The 13,186-nt window shown below is 37.1% G+C and overlaps 2 protein-coding genes across 3 annotated transcripts; both read left to right on the top strand.

Annotated features, from left to right (window-relative positions):
• The first annotated feature begins 304 nt into the window (after positions 1 to 304).
• Positions 305 to 4,727, top strand: srsf1b (serine and arginine rich splicing factor 1b). 2 transcript variants are annotated; one of them, XR_009267905.1, is made up of 5 exons: positions 305 to 729; positions 1,216 to 1,394; positions 2,130 to 2,302; positions 2,629 to 3,461; positions 4,112 to 4,724. XR_009267905.1 is itself a non-coding variant. In XM_058757918.1 (4 exons), exons 1-4 carry the CDS (start codon positions 539 to 541, stop codon positions 2,815 to 2,817), a joined length of 732 nt encoding a protein of 243 aa, XP_058613901.1. In that variant the 5' UTR covers positions 305 to 538; the 3' UTR covers positions 2,818 to 4,727. The 2 variants fall into 2 exon arrangements, 1 of the variants encoding a protein (XP_058613901.1); XM_058757918.1 differs by having other exon boundaries at positions 2,629 to 4,727.
• Positions 4,728 to 5,247: 520 nt separating this feature from the next.
• On the top strand, positions 5,248 to 9,443 carry dynll2b (dynein, light chain, LC8-type 2b). The gene is made up of 3 exons (XM_058757919.1): positions 5,248 to 5,407; positions 7,615 to 7,751; positions 8,943 to 9,443. Exons 2-3 carry the CDS (start codon positions 7,620 to 7,622, stop codon positions 9,078 to 9,080), a joined length of 270 nt encoding a protein of 89 aa, XP_058613902.1. The 5' UTR covers positions 5,248 to 5,407; positions 7,615 to 7,619; the 3' UTR covers positions 9,081 to 9,443.
• The last annotated feature ends 3,743 nt before the right edge of the window (positions 9,444 to 13,186 follow it).

Here is a 13,186-nt window from a genome sequence, read left to right on the forward strand (position 1 = left end):
TTGTCTAGATAAGTAGTAGATACTGCATGCTGGATTTATGCATTAAAATTGCACCAAATGACTAATGGCATTTTTAAAGGGGAAATGTTAAACGATATCATCATTTTATCGCTGTGAAAAAAAAAGATGTTAGGCACTATGACAGTCTCAACGACCCTTGATAGGCCATTTCAGCATGAAAGTGTAACTGAGGCTGCAAGTCCCTCACATTCTGTCTAACATACGAAGAAAAGGTCACACGGGTTTCAAACAACATTAACAGCTAAATAAGATAGCATAGTTTCTATTTAACTCATGAAAGCTGCCGCAGTACAGCCAAGCACGTATCCTTCCGCGCAGTCGCGAACGTGTGTTGAGGGAGAAAGGGACGGCGCCATATTGGGAGGGATCGTATTGTTTTTCTTTTAGAGATAAGCGTTTTGAATATAGCATTGGTTGGTGAACGTATACAGATACAGCAGTGCTAACTCATTTATTTTCTGTCACCTGACCAATCGTTACAAATTCTCAACGTCGTTTACGTAACTTCTGGTTGAAAATGTCTGGCGGTGTAATTCGAGGGCCTGCAGGAAACAACGACTGTCGGATTTACGTAGGTAATTTACCCCCAGATATACGCACCAAGGACGTAGAGGATGTGTTTTATAAATACGGAGCCATTCGGGATATCGATCTTAAAAACAGAAGAGGAGGTCCGCCGTTTGCATTCGTGGAGTTCGAGGACCCGAGGTAACGTTAAACACGCAAACTAACAAACCAAGCCTAGCCTGAAGCTATATGTAACTTATATTTGTTGCTAACGAATACACAACAAGACGATGTTCTATTAACTTATTTATCTCTCTTAACTTATTTATCTCTCTTAACTTATTATATGATATAAATACGTGTTTTATACGAAAATACTAGTCTTTAAATTTAAGTGCTCGTATGAGGCGCGCAAATCCGTCAGCTAGGTCATAATAACACGGAAGTAGGGAAGTTTTAAGTAACGTAACTATATCAGCTAAGCTAAAATTCTGAGAAGTATACAAAACTCCTAAGTATGCAGTATATATATTAATGAAATGCTCTAATTTTGTTAGTACCATTGTCAATTGTACCATGTTTGAATTGAGAGTATAAAAATCTGCGCATGCGCAAACGGGTCTTGCCTGTGAACCATAAAGATTATAATTATTATCCTGCACAACTGATTATTTTCTATGTCGGCAGAGATGCAGAGGATGCTGTGTATGGACGAGATGGCTATGACTATGATGGCTATCGTCTTCGAGTGGAGTTCCCAAGGAGTGGAAGGGGAGGTGGAAGAGGTGGAGGTGGTGGAGTTGGAGCTCCCAGAGGCAGATATGGCCCTCCATCCAGGCGTTCAGAGTACAGGGTCATAGTGTCAGGTGAGTGGACAGCCATAGTGTCTCGCATCTTTGTCATACAACATAGGGTCCTTTCATACATAACAGTGTATGGATGTGCACAGATTCAAACTTTTAATTTTTTAGCTTCAGACTATGATTCCATCATGTTGGAAGACAACGGCCCGGTTTCACAGACAGGGCTTACACTAAACCAGGATTAGGCCATTGTTCAATTAGGACATTTAAGTAACTTTTATAAACGTGCCTTAGAAAAAAAACATTACTGGTGTGCATCTAAAGACAAAACAACGGCACTGATATGTTTTAAGATCAGTCAGTGCAAGTTTATTTCAGTTGAAACCGCTCAGACTTACATTTTAGTCTAGGACTAGGCTTAAGCCTTGTTTGTGAAACCGGGGGAACATGTTTTATATTTTAAGCCAAATTTAGTACTTATTTTTATTAGTTTAGTTTGTTTTCTGTGATCCTCAAGTCATTTAGTTGGTCAATTATTATTATTTTTTTCACTAGAATCATTTAAAAATTTGAAACTATGCATGCATTACTATTTTTACATGGTGCGATATCATTAGGAGCTTTTGCACCGCAGGAAAGCTCCTGTAGCTATTGGCAAAAATACCCACAAATTAACCTGGGTATGCAAAACCAGGATTTCTGTCTTAATGCTTTCTTGAAATTGGCTTAATGATTCTTGTGCTGTTCATTAAGAGAAGGATCTACTTATGTAATGGTTACGATTTTTTTTCTGTCCAGGACTTCCTCCTAGTGGCAGCTGGCAGGACCTTAAGGATCACATGCGTGAAGCAGGTGATGTATGTTATGCTGACGTTTTCCGAGACGGCACCGGCGTTGTGGAGTTTGTGCGCAAAGAAGACATGACCTACGCCGTTCGAAAGCTGGATAACACTAAGTTCCGGTCACATGAGGTAGGTGTGAGTTTGTAAACGTAGACCGCCATTGGACAGGACAGGGCATAGCTTAAGGATTTGGGAATATCAAGGTAAGCTTGATGTCAGAGACCCATGATGGAGCCACATGGACTAGGAGGATCCATGGAATGGCTCTTTTGAATGTAAGTGATTTTGTCAGTGGGCCACATCTAGAAGGGTGTTTAATTTGGTGTAGTGCTAAATCTAAAAAAAACACAAAAAAAAAGTTAACCACTTTTAGATTCGCCAAGTGAGTCATGAATTAGGAGTAACCTGAGACCTGGTAATTCTTTGTTAGAAAGTGTCCCGTTTATGTTCCTCAGGGAGAGACGGCTTACATTCGCGTAAAGGTGGATGGCCCGCGCAGCCCCAGTTACGGGCGCTCGCGCTCTCGCAGCCGCAGCAGGAGTCGCAGCCGGAGCAACAGCCGCAGTCGCAGCTACTCTCCACGCCGCAGCCGAGGATCGCCGCGTTACTCGCCCCGCCACAGCCGCTCCCGTTCCCGCACTTAAACATCCACATCCCAGCTAGCTGGCTGGCCACAATCATATACACCCTGTGTCGCCCTCTATTGGACCCACTGTTGTACTTCATTGCTCTTTTGACTTGTTTTGTCTCTCCACTTTCCCCAGTTTGCTTTCGCTCTTCTTTGGTTTGTTAGTTGTTGTTTTTTTATGATTTGACTGTCATTCTGCTAATGACAGCTATGTGTAGCTAAGTAGATGTTCTTCTTTCTCTCCTTTCTTTCCTGTCAATCCTTTTTTTTTTTTTTTTTTGCTTTTTTTTTTTGTGTCTCCTATCCCATGACCCTTTTGTGTCTTTGTCTTGCATTCCCATTTTAACTGGATCTTCATACTCATCCCTTGTACTATATTTGACACAAGGGACATGTTGAAATGCTTTAAATAGTTTTATGTGTGACTAATTAATTTGCTACTGTTTTATTTTGTTAATGATGCTTCATTACTGGCTTTTTCTGGGGTGGGATAATTTTTTCGTTGGAAAACTGTTCTACTTTTACCTTTTCATGTCTTTCTATAGACAACAGAAGAGCAGGATTAAAGAAAGCTTTGGAATAAAGGATTTTGAAGCACAGTTCATTCATATTAAGATATTTGGAGGAGGAGGAGCAGGCATTTCATTTAAGGAGGCAATGGTATGACGGCAAGCGGCTTTAGTCACCTTCAAAAAGGCAGTTGTTTTTCTACAGACTTCCAGTACTCTGGATTTTCTTAGTTCAGTAACACATTAGTTTTGCTTTGCCATTCTTCCTCCCTTCACAACACTCCCCTTCCCCGTTTAATTTACCTTTTCTCACTGGTCATTGCTGCTAAGCATGCATGTGTACTGTCTGGATGTTGCGATGCTTGTGCGTACATTAAGACAGCATTGTTTTTTTTCGGTGTTTCGTTTTTAAATACAAAAACATTTTTGCCTGTTGTCCAAAATGTGCTGGGATTAGGCCACTATTGAACTCTCATGCAGATTTATCATTAGACAAGATAAAGGCTTGCCATGTGCAGTTGTTCTCATGTAAATTGTGTATTTGTCAAGAGGAAGTGTCTCTTTTTTTTTTCCAGTTTAGATTTGCTTTTTTCCAATGAATAAGCACAATTTAATGTGTTTAGGTGGTGCTCTAAACCTCTTCGAGAGCATATAGTCTGGTATCCTTTTTGTCATTTACAAAGAAAAAAAAAATACCGCTCCTATGATCAATTTATAGAAGCTTTCAATAATAGAAGCTCTTCATTTAGCTGTGATTCTAACTTGTTACCTCCCTGTTTTTGATTTTGCTGGTATTCAAAGGTTTGGATTGGAGGAGGGGCTCACTGTATCCCGATCCTTGGAGCCGGATCATTGGATCAGTTCAGGATCAGGAGCAGGATTAGGATTAGGATAAGGATGGATACATACATGGAGCGGGATCAATTTACCGGGAACGGGAACCATAGGAGAGGATCCCAACCCCAGCCCCGCATCCCCCCCACCAAACCACAGTTAAAGGATACTTGACGTCGTAATTGGCTTCTCTAGAACCAAATTCATTTTTTTTTCTTTTTCCGTGGAGCCCCATTGATGCGCGCAGAAGGGATCCAGGTGCCTCTTTTATTTTTGCGAGATTTGCTTTTTGGTATAAAAAGAAGCAGAGCAAGGAACCAGAAGGCTGGATCAGTTGCTTTGGATGGAATCGGCATGAGGAGTGTGGTAAATAGGGGGGAATTCGAGGGAGGGTGGAATAATAGGCACATTTTCAGGGGGATGTTGTAGTTTATTTAGGGTTTCAAAAATTACCTTTCAAATAACATTTGTTGGCATTTGCTGTGTTGGCAGTGGTGTTTCTTTCCCCCCACAATTGGCTACTTAATTATTCTAGATTGTAGTGTGTGTTTTTTTCTCTCTCTTTCACTCTTCTTTAAATAAAGATTGAATGTTCAATTAAAATATTGTTTGCTTTGCTTCATTTTTCTAGAAATATTTAACTTGCATTCTGACTGACACGGTAAACATTCAGATATGTGTGTCTATGGAAGATTTTGAGGTAATTACGTAGTAAATTAAACAAGCGCACAAAGCAACACATTGTCTTTACATATAGCTGTACATTAGTATGCTGAAATATGAACTTGTAAAAGATGTTATGAAATTATGCTTGGTTGACTCCAAATGTGAACAATATTTAAGGTAGTGAAGGTAATGTTTAGTAACCAATAAGTTACATATAAACGACCTCTCATATAGTGTGGTAAACAAATCGGATAATACCTCACAGGAATCAATACCTTTGGCCTGAGGATGTGGGATTCTGAGACCAGACGGGCCCTGGTGCATTGTGGGATGAAATAAAATGCGGGCAGTGATAAGCTAGTGGAAAACGCTCGTAACACGCGGGGAGAGCTTCTACGTGAGCCAATCAGAGAGCCGGTGCAGTGAGGTGGGCGGGTCTCCACGGGTTTCGTGACGCGAAGTTGGATATGAGTTACGAGCGCAGCCGCATGGGTAGAGTTACGACTGAAATAGTGGTTAGAGAAGTCAAGCGTGAACACAGCGGCTCAAAAAAAGCCTGCGTTAAACAGTAGTCCAGAGTAAAAGCATCAAAAGAGGGTGAGCTATGTGCGTTTATTTACTATGCATGCATCCGAAGTGTTGACCGTGTTGCTCGTGAGAAAAATAATGCATATTTGGGAAGTTTAGTAATTAGTGCTGTATTCAAATGAAGCATCATGGACGCAGCACTCGCCGCTGCCTGTACTTTGCAGCAAATTATTGTCATGGTTGGATTCGACACGTTTTTGAGAAGAAATATGCTGCGTAAATTGTTTTTGTAGAGAATAATTAGGGCGGTGGCGTGAAATGAAAGTTAGAACTGCTCGGCGTCTGGAGAAAAATGTTACGTAATTCTGCCAATCATGAGAGAGCGTTGAGAGCAGATGCTGAGGACATCAGCGCCGTATGGCTTTAATGGACTCATCTGTGGACACCAGAGTCCAGCCAAACGCTGCATTTTGTTGACATGGCAGCACTTGGGTGAAAGTTACTTCAATTTGCCTTGTGAAAATAGCCACAGCTTGCAAACAAATAGTTATATCAGCTTCGTGTGATTCCCTCTCCGTGACCTTATCAAAGGCAGACACCTGTGCTGTGTGAATTATTAATTGTGCTTTGCAGCATAATTTACTCTCACTTTCATTCTGCCCAACGAAATTTAATTCTTAAGTCTTGCATCTTGTTACTTGTACATTATCATTTAAATGGTCCGATAATCGGTTCGGCCAGTATTATTGCAGATATTCACACTTATCTACTTCAGTTATCAGATTTGCTAAGTTGCTAAATCTTTTTGCAAATTTTTGTTTAAAAACATTTGTAGTTGTCAAAATTATTAGCTTGTCAATAATGGTAACAATAGTGATTATTATACAAATATATCAATAGTGTTTTATTAATAATAATTAAATTATACATTTAAAAATATATATATTTATGTAATTTACTTGACATTTAAAGGGACCAATTTTTTTAACACACCTCCATGTGCCATTGGCTAGTCAAACAAATAGTCCCGCCCTAAACTTATGTGAATGGTTGAGCCAATTTTGTTGGGATGTTTTGATAGTGCCACATTATTTAAAGGATATTTAAAGGGAAATTAACCTACAAATAGCTTTTAGTTTTATTTGCATACTAAAAAAAAAAAACACTTCAGCTTCAAAATAACTGCTGTGATAATTGTTATTGTACATATTTAATAATTACATTTATTTATTTTCAAAAAGCAGAAATCAAATTAAATCGGTTACTTGACCAATTTTTTCCACTGTGTGCGATTGGCCAGTCAAGCAAATCATCCCGCCCCAAATTTATGCAATTGGTTGAGCTGATTTTGCTGTGCTGGCATGTTTTGATTGATCAACTGTTCAGGGAAATTAAACTACAAGTGGTTTTAGTGTTGTCTGCATACTAAGTGAGGATAGGAGAAAATAACACATTTCAGCTTCAGAATAATCTATAAGTCATACCAAACGATATCGGTCAATCTCTTAATTCTAGGATGTCAGTTTACTGAATGCAAATGATTTGAAATGTCTCTGATGTACATGACCTCTCTGTTAAATATGCGGTTGGCCTTGGTTTAGTTTCATGTCAGTAAATCGGGCTGGATAAAGATCCGATTTCTGCGCTTTCTCATACATCCTCCTCACTGAATGGATTTCATCAACCATCTCCCTCTCCTGGGCCCAACACTGGGAGTCTTTTGCAGAGGGAGCTGATTGAGGTGGCCTCCTTTTTGTCAAATCATGACTGCACGTTTCCTTTTTAGTAGATGCACTAGTTCCTTAATAAGCTGATTGGAAAGGTAGATGACTCCGTAAACTCAGACAGGTCCCAGAGCAGACCGTTTACATCCGAATTAGCCATTAAAAGAACTGACAAGCGATTTATAGTGAGCCGGGACCTATTTTTTAATTATTTTGTAAGTGATGGCTGTGTGCGAATATTTCAAACTTCTCAAACGTAATTAAGTTTTTGAGATTTTATTTTTGTCATTGTCAACTTAACAAAAAATGTACCTTTTCATGATTTTAAAATGGAAAAAAATACAATCCTTTAAGGTGACTGTTTCATTTTTCTGGTGTTTAAATAACTTTTCCAATCACAACTTTTTTTGTGTGACGATAGTGGCACTGTTACACAAGAAAGCTTTAAGTAGCTAATTCAGCTTCATGATCAAGGTTCTTCATTGTTCTTATGACTGTATACCAGACGGTCAGTGAATCCCCTTTGCCTTTTCTCTTTCTTCATATTCACAGCCATCATGACTGACAGGAAGGCAGTAATAAAGAACGCTGATATGTCCGAGGACATGCAGCAGGATGCAGTGGATTGTGCCACGCAGGCCATGGAGAAGTACAACATTGAGAAGGACATTGCTGCATATATCAAAAAGGTCACCCATCCACAGAATATTTACGATTGAGGCCTCTATAGACTTCAACAGTATTTTATTTTTAAAACATAATTTCCTAATTTATCTTCATTCTTAGAAAGATTCAGTAGAACAGCATGAATAGTTCACCCCAAAATTGAAAATTTGCTGAAAATGTATTCACCTTCAGGCTATCCAAGATGGATATGAGTTTGTTTTCTCATCAGAACAGATTTGAAGAAATTTTGCATTACATTACTTGCTCAATAATGGATCCTCTGCGGTGAATGGGTGCCGTCAGAATGAGATTCCAAACAGCTGTTAAAAACATTACAAGAATCTGTACGACTCCAGTCCATCAATTAATGACTTGTGAAGCATTAAATTACGTGCTTGTAATAAACCTATCATTAACTTCAAATATTTGCTTCTGGCTAAATACGAGTCCTTTATCCATAATATTTCTTTCTCCAGTGAAAAGTCATCTCATCTGATTTAGGAGAGAAATATACACGGCACTGTTAACAAGTAAAAACAGTTCTAAATGAACATATAGGTGGATTTTCACATGAGAGGATAACGGGAATGATTTTTCCATTGGCGCAAGTGGTATTATTGATTATGGACTTGTATTTTTGACAGAAGTGACAGATAAAAGTTTAAAAACACCTTAATGATGCATTTATTTCTTAGAAAGATGCAGCTTTTCAGTTGACATCTGGAATCGTGAGGATTTCTTTGTGAATTGTGATGCTTTTATCAGCTGTTTCATTCTGACGGCACCCATTCACTGCATAGGATCCATTGGTGAGCAAGTGATGTAATACTATATTTCTCCAAATCTGTTACGATGGGGGGAAAAAACTGAGAGTGAGAGCATTTTCAGCAAATTTTCATTTTTAGGTGAACTATTCCTTTAATTGTTTGATTTTAAATAGTTTTTTGTGAAATATAAACAAATTCCTTTTGATTTTGTACACTTCAATACTAATGCTCAGCTAAACGTTTCATTGCCCCCACCCCCAAATGTATTATGTAACATTACTTTTTAATGAAGAGTGTACATTATTATTTTAATGCATTTGCAATATGCACATCATAAAGTATGTAAATGCATTAATATGGTACTATACACTGTTGTTGTAGCCCAGGCCTTCTAGAATACTGTTGCTCCTACTAACAGTATGAATTACTGTTCTTGCTTTTCAACAGGAGTTCGATAAGAAGTATAATCCGACATGGCATTGTATTGTGGGACGGAACTTTGGCAGTTATGTGACGCACGAAACTAAGCATTTCATCTACTTTTACTTGGGTCAAGTGGCCATTCTGCTCTTCAAATCAGGCTGAGGGAACCGCTGTCGTTTATGAAAGTTGGACATCAACTCCAAACCTGGACTGTGATGCACTGATGGCTTGAGCCACACTACACACACACACACACACACACACACACGCTTACATTCTCTCCCATATACACATTCATGAATTTAGCTATAGAGGCTGTGCATAAATGCATGGACCGTGTATATTATTTAATTTGTATATGTTGCAATACAGTAACTTTTTTGCTTTCTGTAGTTGCACGAGTTGACGCAACAAGATGATTTTTGTTAGTTTTTTCCAAGTCCAAATTTGTTTTGCACTGAAGTTGTACAAAATGCTTTGACCGCTGCCTTTAAATTATATTAAAGAATGATATGTCATACATATTTTGGGTTTAAAGTTAACCTTTTTTTTTTTTTGTAATTGTAGATCCAAACAGAATTGTCCGCATTCCGTTTCTAGTTAACGATTGTTCCTAAGCCCAGTTATGTGATGTGAAATGAAATTGCGGTGCCTCTTTTTGCATTATAATGTAACATGATCAATTGTCTTCATTTGCCTCTTACTGAAGTGTAGCTCAAGAATTTAACAAACTTCACTATCTCAGGAGACAAGGGCTCTTGCTGTGTGCATTTTTTGCTGAGGTAGGGACAATGCAGGCTGGGTTCAATTACTAATGAGCAGGCCTGTCTGGAAACAAGGGGCCGTTAATGGGATACAGTACCTCTTGAATTTCAAGGACACACATTTACTGAAGGCTTTGGTGGTTTTATGCCCATTTTTGCCCTTCTTATGAAAGTGTGTATATTTAAACATGTCAGTCGCCCTTGCAAACTCCTTTGTTATGACACAAAAGCCCTCCTAGGTGAGTGGCGGTCCTACTCTAAATATTTTATACAGTGATGAGTTCAGTCTTTTTTGTAGCTCTGCCTGCTGAGACGATGTGGCTTGTGCATGTGGCCAGACTGCTATCTGCTGTCCGTGTTTTCAAATGCAGTGATACTGCCAAAATAATCTAAATATATCCAAGTAATATAAAATCTAAATATATATCACTGTTAAAGACTCTGTGACACATTTCTTTCCTATGTTGACACATTTCCAGTTGAAACAGTTGGGGTGGTGTCAAGTGGTACAGAGTGCAAGTATTTGAAGTATTTTTGACACTCATTGTTTTCACAGTCTTTTCTTAAAGAGTTACAAACCATGAACCAAACTAACCAGCTACAAGGTGAATCACAACATTACTAATTTTGATTTGAAGCAAAAGTATATGAAAATTGGAAAAAAAAAAGATGACGGTACAAGGGTACTTAATGGCTTCAGTGAAGGAAAGGACTTCACACGAAGCCTTGTGAATGGCAACTTACCAAATAAAACGATCAAAAAGAAGAAGAAATATAAAACTATTGCTGTAGGATGTTGAAATATATACAGTGTTGGGACGGTTACTTTGGAAACATAAAAGGTTACAGGTTACAGATTAAGTCACCCTATTTAAAATGTAATGAGTAGTGTTTCAATTACTTTAATAAAGCAATCGAACTGATAACATGTGATTCCTTTATGATTACTTTTCTAAATTTCTTATATTTTCAACATTTCTAATGTTAATTATTTTCAAACATTTAAGGCAGGGTTAACCTTCAACACTGATTACTGTCACTTTCAAAATCCTGCATCACTTGAATTAAAAGAATAATAATTGTATTGAAAGCACAGCCACCACAAAATCAGACTAGCACCTCTTTTTACTTTGAAGGTAGATGATTGTTTTGAGGTTAAATACAGATTTAAAATCATAGCAAGAAATTATTTAAAAGCTATGATACTGTTTTTGAAATCAAATCTTTGGATAGCTATTATAGGAAACACTGGCATCTAACAATGCCTTGGAAAAAACAGGTTACTCTTTAAAAATGATGCATATACATAAACCCAAATAGGAAATGAAACAGTTATCGAATAACTGTAATTCGATAACTGTTTTATATTTGGACAGCTTTTTTCCCTTAATAAATGAAATCATCATTTAAAAACTGCATTTTGTATTTACTTGCATTATCTTTGTGTAATATTAAAATTTGTTTGATGATCTGAATCTTTTAAGTGTGGCAAATATGCAAAAAATGAAAAAAAAAAACAGGAAGGGGGCAAAAACCTTTTCACGGTATATATATATATATACTTACAAATTGTAGTCTGTTACTAATTACAGATTACATGAAGACTAGTTAGTAGCGTAATCTAAGATACTTATTTTTAGGCAGTGTAATGTGATTACTTTTTAAGATTACTTTTAGTTTACTTTACTTTTTTTTATCAAACTTGTTTGAAAAAAACTTACCATTAAATGTACCATACTGATAGAAAAAGCAAAGAGAAAGAAAATATATTAAAAATTTTTGATATCAACAAAATGTAATAAACATTACATTACACCAGGATTTCCCAAACTGGGCTTAATGTAAGAAATGCAGTGAGTTTATGAGCGGATCAAAAAATCGAATAATTAAATCATAAAAATGTAAAATAAAACTATTTTTAACACTTGAACATTTAAAATTTAAATATTTTATTTGTTTACCTAATGTGACCATTAACATCAGTGAACTGTAAACAGGTGAATGTATTGGTCAATTATTATTGAAATATTACCTTCCTCTGAGATATTTCAAGCAAATATTTTATTTTAAGAGGTTTGGCGGACAAAAACCTTTCCCTGCATTATATGAACAACAAACATTAATAAACATGAAAACAACAATGGCATTACACACCCAACGTGTTGCAGGTTTGAAATATGTTTGTCCAGACTTCCAGAATCATCGGTTACTGAAGGTCACTGGATATGATGAAGGCATTGTGTTTCACAGCTATCACCAGTGTTTAGTAACTTAGGCTACTTGTTTCATACATGGTCTAATTGCTTGAGAGGTGCTATTTTCACACAAATTCAGAAGCATGGTTTGCATATTTACATGGCATTTGTGAATATAGTCCAAGCTAAATGGTATATGATACGGTAAAAAAGGAAAATTTATAAAAGAAAACTAAAGGAGAATCAATAAATTATATTATGCATTTACTCCCAAATTAGGTATTTATAATCCATAAAAAAATAACTAATCTGATTATGAGCATTTTAAAATGCAATTTGCTTTACAAATTTTTACAAATTATTTAAACAAATTTTTTTTTTTTTTTAAATTAGGCCTACATGAAATCAGTTACTACCCAGATACCCAAATCTGCGAAGACAACACAAATAAATAAACTTAAACTGCTCATGAAATTAAAACGGTCTAAAATCGATCTGATTGGACTGGTCTAAAGTGGCAAGATTCCCGCGCTGTCCAAGGTGAGACTTCACTGACGACATGGAGAAACGTTTTCTTTAATTGCTTGAATAAGGTTATATTAACTGTATTCTAATAGGCTTCTTCGCGCAGTGAATGCTTTTGGACTCTCAAGAGTCCAAAAGTTTTTGTTTTTGTTTTTGCAAAATTGATGACTCGATAATATCAGCTCTCCTATTGTCTCTCGGTTCCTCACAGTCACACATACAGCACAATAACATTATGTCAGGGGAATGTCTTTAAATTCTAATCAAGGAAAAATCATAGCTTTTCTGTTGTCTTCTTTTTAAAGAACTTTAAAAGTAGCACTTGAACCATTTTGCGCGAAAACTTGCTTCCGTCCGCGCGCAGCTTGTTACAGTACCGAGTTCTGATCAGCCAATCGCCGTTATTCCTGAATTATCCTAAATAGAGAATTTCATACATTTCATTTGCATGATAAGTTTGACATAATACACTTTATTAATCCAAAGGGGGGATGGTGGTTTTACTGAGGGGATGTTTTTTGTCAAAAATAAATACCCATGTAGGAGTTATGTTTTCATATTCATTGCGCAAGCAATGTAGGCCTACTTTTCTGAATATCAGCACATGTGCGAGCACAAATTTAATATGCATAGCAACACGGTGTTTTGTTCTTTGAATGAATCCATTTTTGAACGAATTGAGTGAGCAGTGTGGTACGGCCCATTCAGATATGTCTGTGATTGGCTACATTGATCAATGCTGAAAACACGTTGAAATATAAATCGATCTCCAGAGCGCAAATCA

Source organism: Onychostoma macrolepis, chromosome 21 (assembly GCF_012432095.1).
Source record: "Onychostoma macrolepis isolate SWU-2019 chromosome 21, ASM1243209v1, whole genome shotgun sequence".
NCBI lineage: Eukaryota > Metazoa > Chordata > Actinopteri > Cypriniformes > Cyprinidae > Onychostoma > Onychostoma macrolepis.

What these genes read in the sequence shown, in the direction of transcription:
- srsf1b (XM_058757918.1), top strand. Translation starts at nt 539, where the DNA reads ATGTCTGGCGGTGTAATTCGAGGGCCTGCAGGAAACAACGACTGTCGG. An exon ending in GTGGAGTTCGAGGACCCGAG is followed by an intron (nt 730 to 1,215) that starts GTAACGTTAAAC and finishes CTATGTCGGCAG; the next exon opens with AGATGCAGAGGATGCTGTGT. An exon ending in CTAAGTTCCGGTCACATGAG is followed by an intron (nt 2,303 to 2,628) that starts GTAGGTGTGAGT and finishes TATGTTCCTCAG; the next exon opens with GGAGAGACGGCTTACATTCG.
- dynll2b (XM_058757919.1), top strand. Translation starts at nt 7,620, where the DNA reads ATGACTGACAGGAAGGCAGTAATAAAGAACGCTGATATGTCCGAGGAC. An exon ending in TTGCTGCATATATCAAAAAG is followed by an intron (nt 7,752 to 8,942) that starts GTCACCCATCCA and finishes GCTTTTCAACAG; the next exon opens with GAGTTCGATAAGAAGTATAA.